At 45.6% G+C, this 13,138-nt stretch overlaps 2 protein-coding genes across 9 annotated transcripts in view; one reads left to right on the top strand and one right to left on the bottom strand.

The window, feature by feature from the left end:
• The window catches only part of SARNP (SAP domain containing ribonucleoprotein), an 82,778-nt gene extending 73,966 nt beyond the window's left edge, over nt 1-8,812 (top strand). For 5 of the 8 annotated variants that reach the window (XM_017853297.1, XM_017853296.1, XM_017853295.1 and 2 more), the window contains one exon: nt 2,120-2,407. In XM_017853297.1, the coding sequence (XP_017708786.1) occupies nt 2,120-2,161 (42 nt within the window). In that variant the 3' untranslated portion in view covers nt 2,162-2,407. Of the gene's footprint in view, nt 1-2,119; nt 2,408-6,460 lie in introns of those variants that run through there. The other 3 variants (XR_001881699.1, XR_001881700.1, XM_017853299.1) reach the window with 2 other exon arrangements.
• On the bottom strand, nt 2,550-11,658 carry GDF11 (growth differentiation factor 11). Its single transcript, XM_017853306.1, has 2 exons — nt 10,304-11,658; nt 2,550-9,791 (listed from the first exon to the last, which is right to left on the bottom strand). The coding sequence occupies exons 1-2, from the start codon at nt 10,769-10,771 to the stop codon at nt 9,411-9,413; spliced, it is 849 nt and encodes a 282-aa protein (XP_017708795.1). The 5' UTR covers nt 10,772-11,658; the 3' UTR covers nt 2,550-9,410.
• Between the last annotated feature and the right edge of the window lie 1,480 nt (nt 11,659-13,138).

Genomic DNA, 13,138 nt, shown 5'->3' with positions numbered 1-13,138 from the left:
AAAAAAAGAAAAAGAAAAAAAGGCTTTGCCACTTAGTATTAATAAGTTATAGTACTTCCTGAGCCTCAGTTTCATCATCCAGGAAGTGGAGATAATATACCTACCTCAAAGTGATATTTAAAGAATGAAACGATTCTGTGTAAAAAGGGATAGTTTTAAAATATTTAATAAGTACTGGTTGTGCCTAACTCCCTTCTGGAAAAGGACAATGGACTCAAATGAGATTTCCTGTTCTTGTCACTTTGTTTACAGATAGTTTCTCAAAATGAAAGAATCCCAGCACTTTAGGAGAGCAGTGTGGGAGGATCACTTGAGGTCAGGAGTTGGAAACCAGCCTGAGCAACATAGTGAGACCTCATCTCTACTAAAAGTTTTTTAAAAATTAGCTGGGTGGCTGGGCGTGGTGGCTCAAGCCTGTAATCCCAGCACTTTGGGAGGCCGAGACGGGTGGATCACAAGGTCAGGAGATTGAGACCATCCTGGCTAACACGTTGAAACCCCGTCTCTACTAAAAAATACAAAAAAACTAGCCGGACGAGGTGGTGGGCGCCTGTGGTCCCAGCTACTCGGGAGGCTGAGGCAGGAGAATGGCATAAACCCGGGACACAGAGCTTGAAGTGAGCCGAGATCCGGCCACTGAACTCCAGCCTGGGTGACAGAGCGAGACTCCGTCTCAAAAAAAAAAAAAAAAATTAGCTGGGTGTGGTGGCATGTACCTGTAGTCCCAGCTACTCCAGAGGATGAGGTAGAGGTTGCAGTGAGCCCAGATTGCACCACTGCACTTCCAGCCTGGGCAACAGAGAAAGACCGTCTCAAAAAAAAAAAAGAAAAAAAAAAGTATATTAGGCTGTTCTTGCATTGCAATAAAGGAGAAATACATGAGACTGGGAAGCATGGTGCTGGCATCTGCTTGGCTTCTGGGGAGGCCTCAGGAAGCTTACAATCATGGTGGAAGAAATGCCCATATCTTACAAAAACTTACTATCTTGAGGACTGTACCAACAGGATAATGCTTTATGAAAAGGTTTTTTTTTTTTTGAGACAGAGTCTTGCTCTGTCGTCCAGGCTGGAGTGTGGTGGCACGATCTCAGCTTACTGCAACCTCCGCCTCCCGGGTTCAAGTGATTCTTCTGCCTCAGCCTCCTGAGTACCTGGCATTACAGGCGCGCACCACCACACCTGGCTAATTTTTGTATTTTTCGTAGAGACGGGGTTTCGCCGTGTTGGTCAGGCTGGCCTCAAACTCCTGACCTCATGATCTGCCTGTCTGGGCCTCTCAAAGTCCTGGGATTACAGGCGTGAGCCACTGCGCCCAGCCTATGAAAAGCTTCTTTATGAATAAGTGTCAGAGTTAGTCTTGTAAATTAAACCCTGAAAATTTTAGAATCAGATCAGTTAGCACTCTTCACTAGAAAAAGTCAGAGGAGTTTGTATTCTGTGAGGGGCAGTGGTTGGGAGTGCCCATGAAGGACTCAGTGCTGTTCTGTGAGTCACTTCCAGAACCAGAAGTCTTCCCTCACCATCTTGTGTCCTCTCCAGTGTTGCTGCCTCCTTTAAGAGATCTATGATAGGGACTCACCCACATACCACTCACTCCCTATTCATTCTGTTGGCATCAAAGATTTATATGCCTTTTTTGTGAGTTGGAGTCCTAAGGAATAGCTACTGTCTGGGCCTGACTGCCCAGAAGGCCATCTCCTTCACCTCTATGAATAGCATTTCTTAATCCTTTATCCTCTGAAATCTTCCATCTCCCCATGGACTGGAAGACTTTCCCCAGCCTGTTAAGAGCCTGTTGTTTCCAGGCTAGCTTGATCTCAGGCTGAGTGGTCCTCCTTCAGGAATCTTCCCATTTTCTACCACTGTTCTCTCTTTTCCTCGCCCCCAATAATCTTTACTTCTCACCCTCCTTAGCCGCTAAACTTTCCCAGTTCCTCCTGGTTAACTAGAAAGATTGGAGAGATTCAGGAATGAAATCTCTAGCTGCCAAGCTCAAGTCTGGGCCATCCTTCCTTCTCGGGTCTTGTGACAGTTCATGTGAGTTTGGGTTAAAGCGGCCAGGAACCCAGGCAACTATTGTCTTCAGTCTAATTTTTTTCTTCTTGCTGCTTCTTTACAGGCAAAGAAGAGGAAAAGAGCAGAGCGCTTTGGGATTGCCTGATGAAAAGTTCTTGATACTTTCTGTTCTCCAGTGTTTTCCATTTCTCTCATTCTTCTTGGTCACATATATGCCTAAATGCACAGTCACGTGCCTACGTCCTGCCTCGCAATGAGGGAGCATGTACCCCAGGTACATCCGTGAACTGCGACAGCAGTTTGACTTATTGCTGTTTCAGCTTTAAGGTTGTTGTGTTTTGTTTTGATTATGTTGCTCGTTAATAAAAAAAAAAAAAAATAGAAAAGAGAACAATGTGTTTTATTAGGTGCTCCTTTGATTTATTGGAGCCAGATTAGACCAGATAAGAGGAGCTTCAAGGGCAATATTATAGAGAGAGAATTGGCCGTAACATCTTTATCCCTTAGAAGAGAAGACAAGGAAAAAGATTGAGTTTACCCTTTAAGCCTATTTATTCCCTTCTCTCATATTCACAAGCATTTTTTATCCTCTGTGAAGAGGTTAAGTTACCCACCCACCAAGTCTTTGCTCCAGCAGCTTGTAGTGACCCACTGAAATAAAACAGAACATGGGAGGTTTTAGGTGTTGCAAAGGACATAAATACAAGGGCAGTGATTAGCAGCAGCCTTCTGTTCTGAGCTAATAATGCAGACTTTTTCTTGGATAAAATGGAGTCCAGGGTCCCACATTAGAGGAAAAGGGCCCTCATTTCAAGGGTGGCCTGGCATGATACTGTGTTGGTCAGTCAGTTCAGGAAGGGAGATGGGCTGGATATCCCTCAGAGATAGAAGAAATTTTGTATGCGGAATCAAAGCATGACAGAGGATGTCAGAGCTGTTACACATTGTTAGCTAAGTCATTGGAACATAAGCAGTGGAACTGGAGGCTTCAAGTTCATGTAGGTCTGAAACCTCCTACTTAATCTTTTTGGATATGTTCGTGCAGAGTTTCTCCTCTTAATCTTTATATAAGCTTGGTTTTTGTTTGAGTTATTTTTGGTAATAAGATTTAGGAGCCTGGCACCTTACCTGAAAACTTTGGTACTATATCAGATCCCATGTTGCTGTGGTATAATCCTTTATCCTTATTTCTACTAAAACCTGCCTGGTTTTGTGCTTAATGAAATGGTAATGGTTTGATCACCTTTCTAATGTCAAGAATCTCTTTATTTCTCTAAAGTCTCTGGTTGGTGAGGAAGGCAGGGACCTAAAGCTTAGATACTTTAGGAAAATTGTGCCTTGGAGGGCAGATCCAAAAACTGCTGCCCATTTGTTGTGAAGTTTGCCCCATTCAGAGACTTTGGAGAAGTGAACAAAAGGGAATGCTGGTTAAATTTCTGACACCTCCTCATCCAAATAAACCTTACAATTGGAATGACCTTCTCTTTTTCCCTCTTTTCTGTCTGCCTCCCTTTTCTTTACCTCAGGCTCTGATCTTGGGGCTAGCTTTTCCTGTCTCTACTCTGTCTGTATCTGAAAACAGAATAGATCTTATTTGTAATTTGAGAGATCATAGATTCACTAATGGTTTCTACCTCAATGTGGTTTTAAAAAGAGAAAAATACGTGAGGGAATAGAGTAGATGCTGACTATGAAGTGGAACAGTGGATCTTTTGGAAGTTTTCTTCACTTTGTCTCTTTATCCTCTATAACCTTCCAGAAAGATACTCAGCCTTACTTGCCAGGATTCTTTTCTTGAAGCCTAATTATTCTCCTCACTCATCTTCCCCCAGATCTTTGAACAGTGTTTTCCAGTTGGTGAGGATTTTTTTTTTCTTACTAACCTTTTTCTTCCCATTTCAGCAGCTGTTCCTATGTTGGTCAGAAGTCTCTAACCTCCAAGCCAGATCAAATCCTCCCCTTCCTATCTCGTTATAATCATTCCCCACATACTCTTTGAACATGAATAGTTCAGGATGCCTTTTTCCCAATTCAGTTTTAAAACAGTAATTCCATTTGGAGATGGAACAGACATTGGGGCTTGTAATTGTTTACCTGAGATCTTAGTACCCTTCCTTCCTGTCCCCCAGTTTCTCTACTGTAGCTGATCCAGCATCCAGATGTGGTTAACTGATTCCAATTTCTGAAGCTGTGACATTCTCTGCATACCTGGAAGCTCTTAATGAGGGAGTCTGTAAAAGCTGTGGGGAGAACTAGCTTCCTCAGCTGTAAATCTGTACTTTTTTATGGTTCTCTAGGATTATTCTTTTTTTCCACTTTCACTCTAAACTGCCCAGCCCCTCACCCCATCTCTTAAAAACTGCTGAAGATAGAGGCTAGAAGATTCTGTGAGGATGAGGGCTATAGGAAGGAAGGTGTGAATAAGGTCAGGACTTCTTGGTGTTGAGCTGAGTTCTCTTGCTGTGTCTGACATGAGGAGTGAGGGAGGAACTTAAGGGAGGATAACTTTTTTGCTCTTCTCTTATATGATTATTGGAATCCCCCCAAAATTTAATCTCCCCTTCTCTTGCCATACCTAGGCTTTTCTTGTTTTTCCCTCCGAAAGGATTGACAATTACAGATTTCACATCTTTCCAGATTCTTTGAGCCCAAGATGTCCCCAACTTTCTTGTTATCTCTTTCCCTTATGTTGTTCCTGTATTTAGGTTTCTACCTCCTGGATCACTTTTAATAGGATAGATTAGAATGTAATATTGTTTAGCAACTACTTAGGTTTAATTTCTTGTTCTGCCACACTAGCTCTGAGACCTTGGGCAGATAATCATTCTCTTTTCAGACTGTACCAAAAGGAACCCCATTATGAAGGTTGCTGTGTGAACGAAGTGATATTCTCATATCATGTATTCACACTACAATTTGATTACCATAATTTGCATAGTAATCATTTAATAAATATTAGCTCTTAATCTTACTGGGTGTCAAGGTGCTATGGAAATACATATTTCTTTCCGAGTAGGTTCTAGCTAGGTGTGAGTGCCCTAGTTTGAACATGTTTGTGTGTGCATACACCCAGTTAGCAGTTGTATTTGGAGAAAAAGAAAAGGCAGAAAGAGTCCCATTCACTCCCTCAAACCCAGCTCACTGACAGGAAAGCTGGACATTGTTGCTTTGGAGCATTGACTTTCCTGCTTCTGCTCCACTTATAGACCAGAAGCTGTAAATGCCACTGCCTGCTCATTCTTAGCTTGGGGCCCCTGCCATTTAAAATATGGGCAAGGTCAGAGTATAGGATAGCTTCTCATGCCCTTAGTTGGAGGATGTTTTAAGATAAAGAAGAAAAGACTTGTAAAAAGTCATCTTGAGTGGTCTCTTTTGGGTGTTCTCTCAATATAGGAAACAAGTGAGCCACGGGGAGAGAAAACCCATTTTCAGCTCAGGACAAAGTTAGGGGTAGATGTGGATATAGTTGCCTTGGGAAGATAGAATACATAACACTTCTGCTACTCAACCAGTTCCAGCCTCAGTCTTGTAGTTGGTCTCCGGTAGGGTCAATGTGCTGATAGAACTGATAAGACAGGGAAAGCATGGCAGTACCCTGAACCCTCAGTAGCCCTGTCCCCAATTCTGGATCAGGTTGATGTCACAGGAGCTTTCCTTATTTTTATTTTACTTGTTTTTTAGAGACAGTGTCTTACTATGTTGCTCATCTTGGAGTACAGTGGCTATTTACAGGTCCAGTCATAGCACACTGCAGTCCTGACCCTCTGGCCTCAAGTGGTCCTCCTGCCGCAACCTCCTGAATAGCTGGAACTACAGGAGCACACCACTGGGTCCTGCTTTCCTTATTTTTTAAAAATGTGAGTCAGGCAATATTCTTTTGCCATTCCCAACTCATATGCCCAGGGAATTGTGCTCTAGTTACATGGGAAAAAATTTTACAGTGAACTGAAAGAATATTTGAGACGCTATTTTAGCCACTCTTGTGTAACAAGGCAAGTTGGATGGCTATGTTGGTTTACAGATTTTTTGTCAAACTTCGTTGAGGAAACCTAGGAACAGGGACTGCAGGAGAATAGGACACTAGCTGGATCATGTCAAGAGAATCTTTAGATCTTCCATTCTGTGGAGGCTGGGAGAGGGGTTTTGTAGTCTTTGGGACTGTTTCGGCTCAAGCTTTTCAGAGAGGGGTTGTTCTAGGCACCCCCAGTTTCCTGTCCTCTTCCCATCCTTCCTTGGCCTGCATGTCCCAAACCTCATACCTCCATGCCCTTAGTGTTTTCTGTCTTGCTCCAGGACCCCATCTTCTTAGTCATTGAATACGAGGTTTCCTGTCTCAGATCCTCTTCACCTCTGGTTCTCCAAGGTGTAAATGTGGCACTTGATTAGGGAGAAGAGCTCAGCACTGAATTCTAAACTCTTTGACTGCTTTTATTTTTTTTTTCAGGTTCAAGTGCTGGATTGTGTCATGTGACCATCCCAAAACTCAGAGCACCCTATGGCCATCTTTGCCCTCTGTCACATAACTTGAAAACTGCCTGATGGCCTTTTTGCAGTGGTTCCCTCCAGGAAGCCTTGATCTCAGTTGAAGAAGTTCTTTCCCGGCATTCCAGTGCCCCTGTCAGCTCCATACTCCTCAGACACCCTTAACAAAGGCTGTCATGCACACATTGTAACAAATACACAAAATAAATGATAATTACACTAATAATGATATGTTCAGAGGGGCACTGGCCAGGTCCACACATATCATAGGTGGGAGGGGGTGCTAACTCCCACTGGGTTGCTGAGCTGTCCCCCAAGCCCCTTTACTCCATGCCTCTTTGGGGGTAGGGAGGAACAGGGGAATGAGAGTTCAGCTCACAGATTTATGTTCATAAGAGAAAGACCCCTGCCCCCGCCACCACACACACACATAAAGGTCTTTATTTGGTGGTATTAAAGGGGCAGTATTCTAAGTGTCCCCCATATTTAATGGCCCAGCTCTCTAGAATCTGTAGAATGAAGTTCTACCTGATGCTTATTGCCCAATCCCTACTCTGCGAAGATCAAGAGGCATTTGACCTTGGAGGGAGATATCATCTGTTCTTCACTTCTCTGTTCCTTTCCTTCCACCAAGGAAATGTGAGTGGTGTTGATGGCCAGGTGTGTCTTGTTCTCCAGGATTGGGGCAGAAGGAAGGATGAAGAACAGGGCCAGAGAGGCTTGGGGTTAGCATAGCTGCTATATGGGTGAAGGCAAGCTGAAGAGCCTAACAGCCCCTGCCCATTCCTCTACTGAAACACCTTGTTTCACTTTCTCACTATAAGAATAGGAATAAGATGTTAAAGCTCACCAACATCACCTTCTCAAGGGTGGTCACATACCTTTGCCCCTTCCACCAACTGGCCAAGAGGGAGAGTCATACTCTTGGGAAGAATGAGCCATCCAGGTTTGCTCACCAGCTTGGGCTTTACTTTAGTTCAGTACTGTTTTTATCAGACCCGTAACTGCTGGCTCTACTTAGAGTGACAGTTTTGCTGAAGGTTCTTGCCCCACCTCTCCTGACATCCTCTAAGCTCTTGCCTGGAGCCAAGAGGCGTGGTGGTGAAGTAAGGATAGGGTGTGGATCAGAAGATTCTCAACTTGGCTTCTAGGCACTGTCCAGCTGGGAGGCAGAGGGGAACTTGTACTCTGAAGCCTGTGACTCCTCTTAAGCCTCACATCTCTTCACCACTACTCTGGTGCCCTGGTTATCTGTCCCACAGCGAGAGGTATTTTATGTCCATAAAGTGCCCGTGGTAAGTGCTCAGAATTCATCTCTTGGCTGTGGCGGGTGCTGTCATTTCTCATTCCATTGAGGGGAAGAAACTGAGGCACAGCGAGTCCAGAGGAGAATGGGTCAGGGTTGTGGGAGGAATTAATGGGCCTAGCTAGTAACTTGAAATGGCAACCAGTCTCTGCCTGCTTCCTAGCCTTCCAAACCCCGGAGTCTCCATCCTTCCCATCCTCTGTTCTAACTGGCCTTGTCAGATGATTTTCCCCACTGTACTTTCCCCTCCCTGCTGCCAGGTACTGTTAGATTCCAAAAATAAAAGGAAAATAATTATACACTCTGCTTCCTTGTTCTCCCCTCTTCCACCCTGAGCTTTGGGGTTAGGGGACTAAAATATCCCCCTTCCAGAATCCCTCCCACCTTGGTCTGCTGGCTTTATTCCCTAGCCCAGAGCAGTGATTTGGATTCAAATGCCCTGTAACCTTCAGCCTCCTTACTGCTCCTTTCTTGACCTCTCCTAATGCTTTCCAGACCCAGGGGACTCTAGGGTCTCTATACTCTTTCTTATTGACCTGAAGATAGAGGCTGGGAGCAGGGCCATTCCAGAGGCTCTTTGGTCTCTCTCTTGGCTGAGGGAATTTGGGCTTAAGCAGGCTGCACCCTCTGGCTAAGTAACTCAGTATCATGAGGGTTGACCTGAGGGTTTAAAGTAGCTCTCATTATATAGATCCTGGATGTTGAGGGTTCTCTCTCCCACCCCCCTATCCCCAGCTCTTAAACCCTAACCTCTTACTATTTCCATGACAACTGGCTTAAATTCAACCCATTTGGCTCAGAAAAGGTTGAGTTAGGGTGATAATGGGTTAGAAACTAAACTTCATGTGTCAACCCTCTTGCCCTTTACTCCCATTCCCAACCCTGGAGGCTTTATACAAGTGCTTAAGTGGGTAGGTGTTGGGGAGAGCAGGGTTTGGGGAATAAGGGATAAATGGGGCACAGTGGGCAGGGGCCCTCCTATTCCAGTAAAGCCAAATACCAAAAAAATGAAAAGTCACAATAAATAAATAAATAAAAATTCCCAAATCCTTTTGCCCCTGCCCTCACTTCCCTTCCCCTGGCCACTGTGGAGGGAGAGAAGGGAAAAAGAATGGATGTTTGATTTCTTCTCCTACTGAGTAGTCAGGGGATCTCCCCAGACTATACCAAGCCCCTCACCTTGCCAGTGGAAGAAAGGAGGCTTGGTGTGGGGCTTTCATTTATTACTCCATTTCAGTCTCTTTCTCAGTGTTTTGTCTCTGCCTAGTCTGTCTCTTCTGCCTCTCTCTCTTTGCCTTCTCACTGCTGCTCTTTTTGTTCCTCTGTCTCTATCCCTCTGTCTCTACATCTCTGTCTTTTTGTCAAACCTTCGCATCTGCAAACTTCAAACACTCCCCACCCTGACTATGCCCCTCCTTCCCCTTTCCCCCAAACCCCTCACCCCTCAATTCCCACCTGCCTCCCTCTGTTGTATTGCACACTGCTTGGTCGGGGAACAGGGTGTGATGTTCATGGGAAGAGTGGAGGGAGCTCTGGGGCTTGGGGAATGGGGCAGGGCTGGGGTCCTGGGGTAGGGTCTGTGGGGAGGCATCCTCTATCCCCCACCTTAAGAGCAGCCACAGCGATCCACCACCATGCCAGGGATCTTGCCGTAGATAATCTGCTGCTTGTCATTGAAGTAGAGCATGTTGATTGGGGACATCTTGGTGGGGGTACAACAGGGCCCAGCAGAGCCTCTTGGATTGGCCTGCTGCACCAAATGGGTATGCGGATATTTTTGCATGAACATGTACTCGCACTGGCCGGAGCAGTAGTTGGCCTTGTAGCGCTTAGGTGCGATGATCCAGTCCCAGCCGAAAGCCTCAAAGTCCACTGTGAGGGGATATCGGCAGCAGCGGGACTCACTTGAGTGCTCGTCGCAGTCCAGACCCAGGTTCCGCCGTGAACGTTTTGTGTTCTCTAGGACTCGAAGCTCCATGAATGGATGCTGAGGGTCAGGGAGAGGGGAAAGAAATGTGATACGGCCCTGAACAGTTCCTCTTCCCTGTTCCTTTCCCACCTGCCAGGGGCATCAGAATAGAGACCGCTGACTTCTCAGCTTTTCCATTGCTCCCACCCCCAGAATTTATCTTCTGCCCACTTTTCTTGCCAGCTAGCTAGCTCTCCTTCAACTCACCATCTCTAATTCTTACTCTTCTGGCAAACTGACCCCCGTCAGCCCCTTGGCCCAGTGCCTCAACAGCCAGTTTTTGTGTTCTCACAGCTCTTCCATTAACTGACACCTTTACCTTCAAATCCAGTTTTCAGCTGTTTGATTTGGATCCTTGAGAAGTAACAGTTGCCACCCCACTCCTCACCTCCTCTAGAATGAGCTCCTGACCCCAGAGAAGTAATGCTAGACCCCAACCTCCTTCACATTCCTTGTCTATCTTTTCCAATGTAACCCCATCTCCTCAGGGCCAGGTTACACATATCCACCACCTCAGGCCCCCTGCTCACCAGCCCCTCAGCTCCTGGCCCCAGGGAGGTGACAGCCAGGTCTGTGCCACTGGGATCAAAGGCGTTGATCTCGATGCCCCAGTTGCTCTGTGGCTGGCGGAACCAGCTGTGTAGCACTTGCTTGAAGTCGATGCTCTGCCAATGGCCTGAGCGTGAGTGCAGCTCAATCTTCAGTGAGCGGATACGGATGTGACGCCGGCCTCCGCCCCCTCCCCCTGCGGTCCCTTCCCCAGTTAGGGGTTTTAGTCGCAAAATCTGCAGGTAGACTGTGGCTGGGCGGGGTACAGGCCGTAGGTACACCCACAGCTGGGCCTTCAGTACCTTTGTGAACATCACCTTGGGGCTGAAGTGAAAATGGCAGCAGAGAGGGCTGCCATCTGTCTGTACTGCTGGGTCCGCTGATAAGAGAGAAGGGCACAGCATCAGCAAAGAGTGTTTGTGTAGGGGATCAGTAGTCCTGGGTGGCATTGGCAATTTGGACTTCTCAGCCTGACTTTTCCAATTCTTTACCCTTCTCCCATGCCTGTCTTATAACATGTCTCTGGTACCTAAAACAGCACTTCCTCTATAGCATGATGGCCCTATAAGGCCTTACTGATACGTATTCATTTCCTAATCCACTTGCCCTAATATATAGATTCCCGTCTACCAGATAACCTGCAAAATTACTCCTCCACCACCATCCTTACTGGCCTCCAACTTTTCCCAGCATGTAAGGCTCCAACATTTTCTGAATCTTTGAAGCTCTTTATAGAAGCCATACCGCTTATCACACCTACTGCCCGTACGTCACCTTGCCCCCTATCTGCTTTGACTTATCTGCTGGGCAGGTAAAGCCTGGCACATCCCTCCCCCACAAAAAGTCACAGATGGCCTCAGAGAGGGGATAACCCAGGGTCCAGATAGGGAGCATGAGCTAAATTTATCCCATTATGTAAACCAGAATTCAGATCTAGGCTTCTTGCCTCACTCCCATTAGGAATACCACCTAGCAAAATGGAACTATCCAAGCACTTCCTATACATCTGTCTCCCCATTCTCTCCTAAGAAGTTTCTTCAGCTGCTGCTTCATCATGATCACCATGACTGCTCCAGCTCTTGAGGAAAGGAATAATTACCTTCATGGTGTTGCCTCCTATTTGCCTAAAGCACCAGAAATAATATTAAATACACCAGATCAACTACAATGCCTTTTTTCTCCCCTGAGCTTCCTTTGGCTTCTCAGTCTAGTGCCAGTAGGTCATTACAAAGTTTTAACATCCCAATTTTACATTTTGACCCATTTCCCCTTGCTTTGGACCATAAATTGATCCTTCTTGGGTCTAATGAATGATTCTCAATAAATATCTGCCTCTGCTTCCATTCCAGCTCCTCTTCACTGCCTTTCCTAAGTCAGTTGGGAGTGCCCTACAACATGTCTCCATTGGACAGTATATGTCTATCCTCACTCTAGATAGGAAGAATCAGGAATGAGCTTCCAGAGCCATAGAAGCAGAGTCAGGAAGTCTGGGCCTTTAAGTATCCTCCCCATATCTTGAGTTCTGCAAAATCAGGACGGACTTAGGATGTCCTGTCAGCTTTTCCCCACTCCCACCCTGGGAGAAAGAGGACCTTCTAAGTGAGATGAGGAAAATGCTTAATGAACTTCATATATTCAGGATATGATACCCAAAGTCTCTATAGCTTTTTTTTTTTTTCTTGATTATTCTCTGAGGTCCCAGGGCCCTGGTAGTCCAGTTATTTTACTGGCTGGAGCTTCAGTGATGGTGCAATCAATGGAGCAGGGTTTGGGGAGTGAGAATTCAGAGATTAGAAGTAGCTGGGGTAGGGAAGCTACTAGTGAGATGGGGAGTGACAAGCAACATCCCAAATAGCATACTCTACCTAATTTCAGCATAGGAATTGTCTATTTTCTTGCCATTAGGTACTAACCTCCATGAGAGTAGACACTATGTTATTCATACTGTGTCTATTTTGCTCACCATTGTAGCTTTAGTGCCTCCCATAGTGGCAGACAGCACTCAGTAAATACACAGTGAATGAACTCCCTAAACTCCCAATCTTAAATTATACAGGCAAGTGCCTGAAAGTTCTTCCTGGCATCTAAATTCTGTTCTTTGACTATAATTGAAGTGGGTTTAATCACTGCCTGATTCCTTGCTAACCACTATCTAACTTTACCAAACTTCTCAGTGTGATACAGATAATTCTTGCTTCACATGAGTGCTGAGCATTAACTAGAGAATGTGAAAATTAGAAAAACGAACAAACCAACATTTATTGAGAAGCTACTACTATTTTCGCATTCTCTACTAAGCTCTAAACATAACCCTCCCTCTACCTAAGCTGATCCAGGGTTTGAAGATGAGGGCTACATCTAAGTCTTTGGTTCCACGTACTTGTCCCCCAGTGGACAGGGGACAGTCAGTGCTACAAGGAGGTAGGGCATAGGGAAAAAGAAAAGAGCAGAGAGAAGAGCCAGGGGAGAGACTGGAGATGGTGAGGGAGATGAGTTAAGAGTTGAAGGCAGATGAGTAGATACAGGGAGAGAAATAGAGGCTAGAGTGGAAAAATGCAGGGGATAATCATGGCAAAGGGAGAATAAGTTTGGGAGTTTGAGAATCCTGATGCGGGGGCAGTGATAGAAAGGAGTGGGTGACGGTTAGAAAGCTAAAAGTGGGAGGAAGCTAAACCTAGTGGGGTAAAGGAGAGAAAGGATAGAAAGGGTACAGACGGAGGAACAAAGGAGAAGCAGGTAGAGCCACAGACGGAAACGGGGCTCGAGAGAGTCCCCAACACACATATGCCGAGCTCTGATGGGGAGGAAAAGGGGCC

This window comes from Rhinopithecus bieti, unplaced genomic scaffold, assembly GCF_001698545.2.
Source record: "Rhinopithecus bieti isolate Rb0 unplaced genomic scaffold, ASM169854v2 scaffold_35950, whole genome shotgun sequence".
In the NCBI taxonomy this organism is placed as follows: domain Eukaryota; kingdom Metazoa; phylum Chordata; class Mammalia; order Primates; family Cercopithecidae; genus Rhinopithecus; species Rhinopithecus bieti.
Note: the sequence above shows the minus strand (reverse complement) of the source record. Positions and strands in the feature narration are given on the sequence as shown.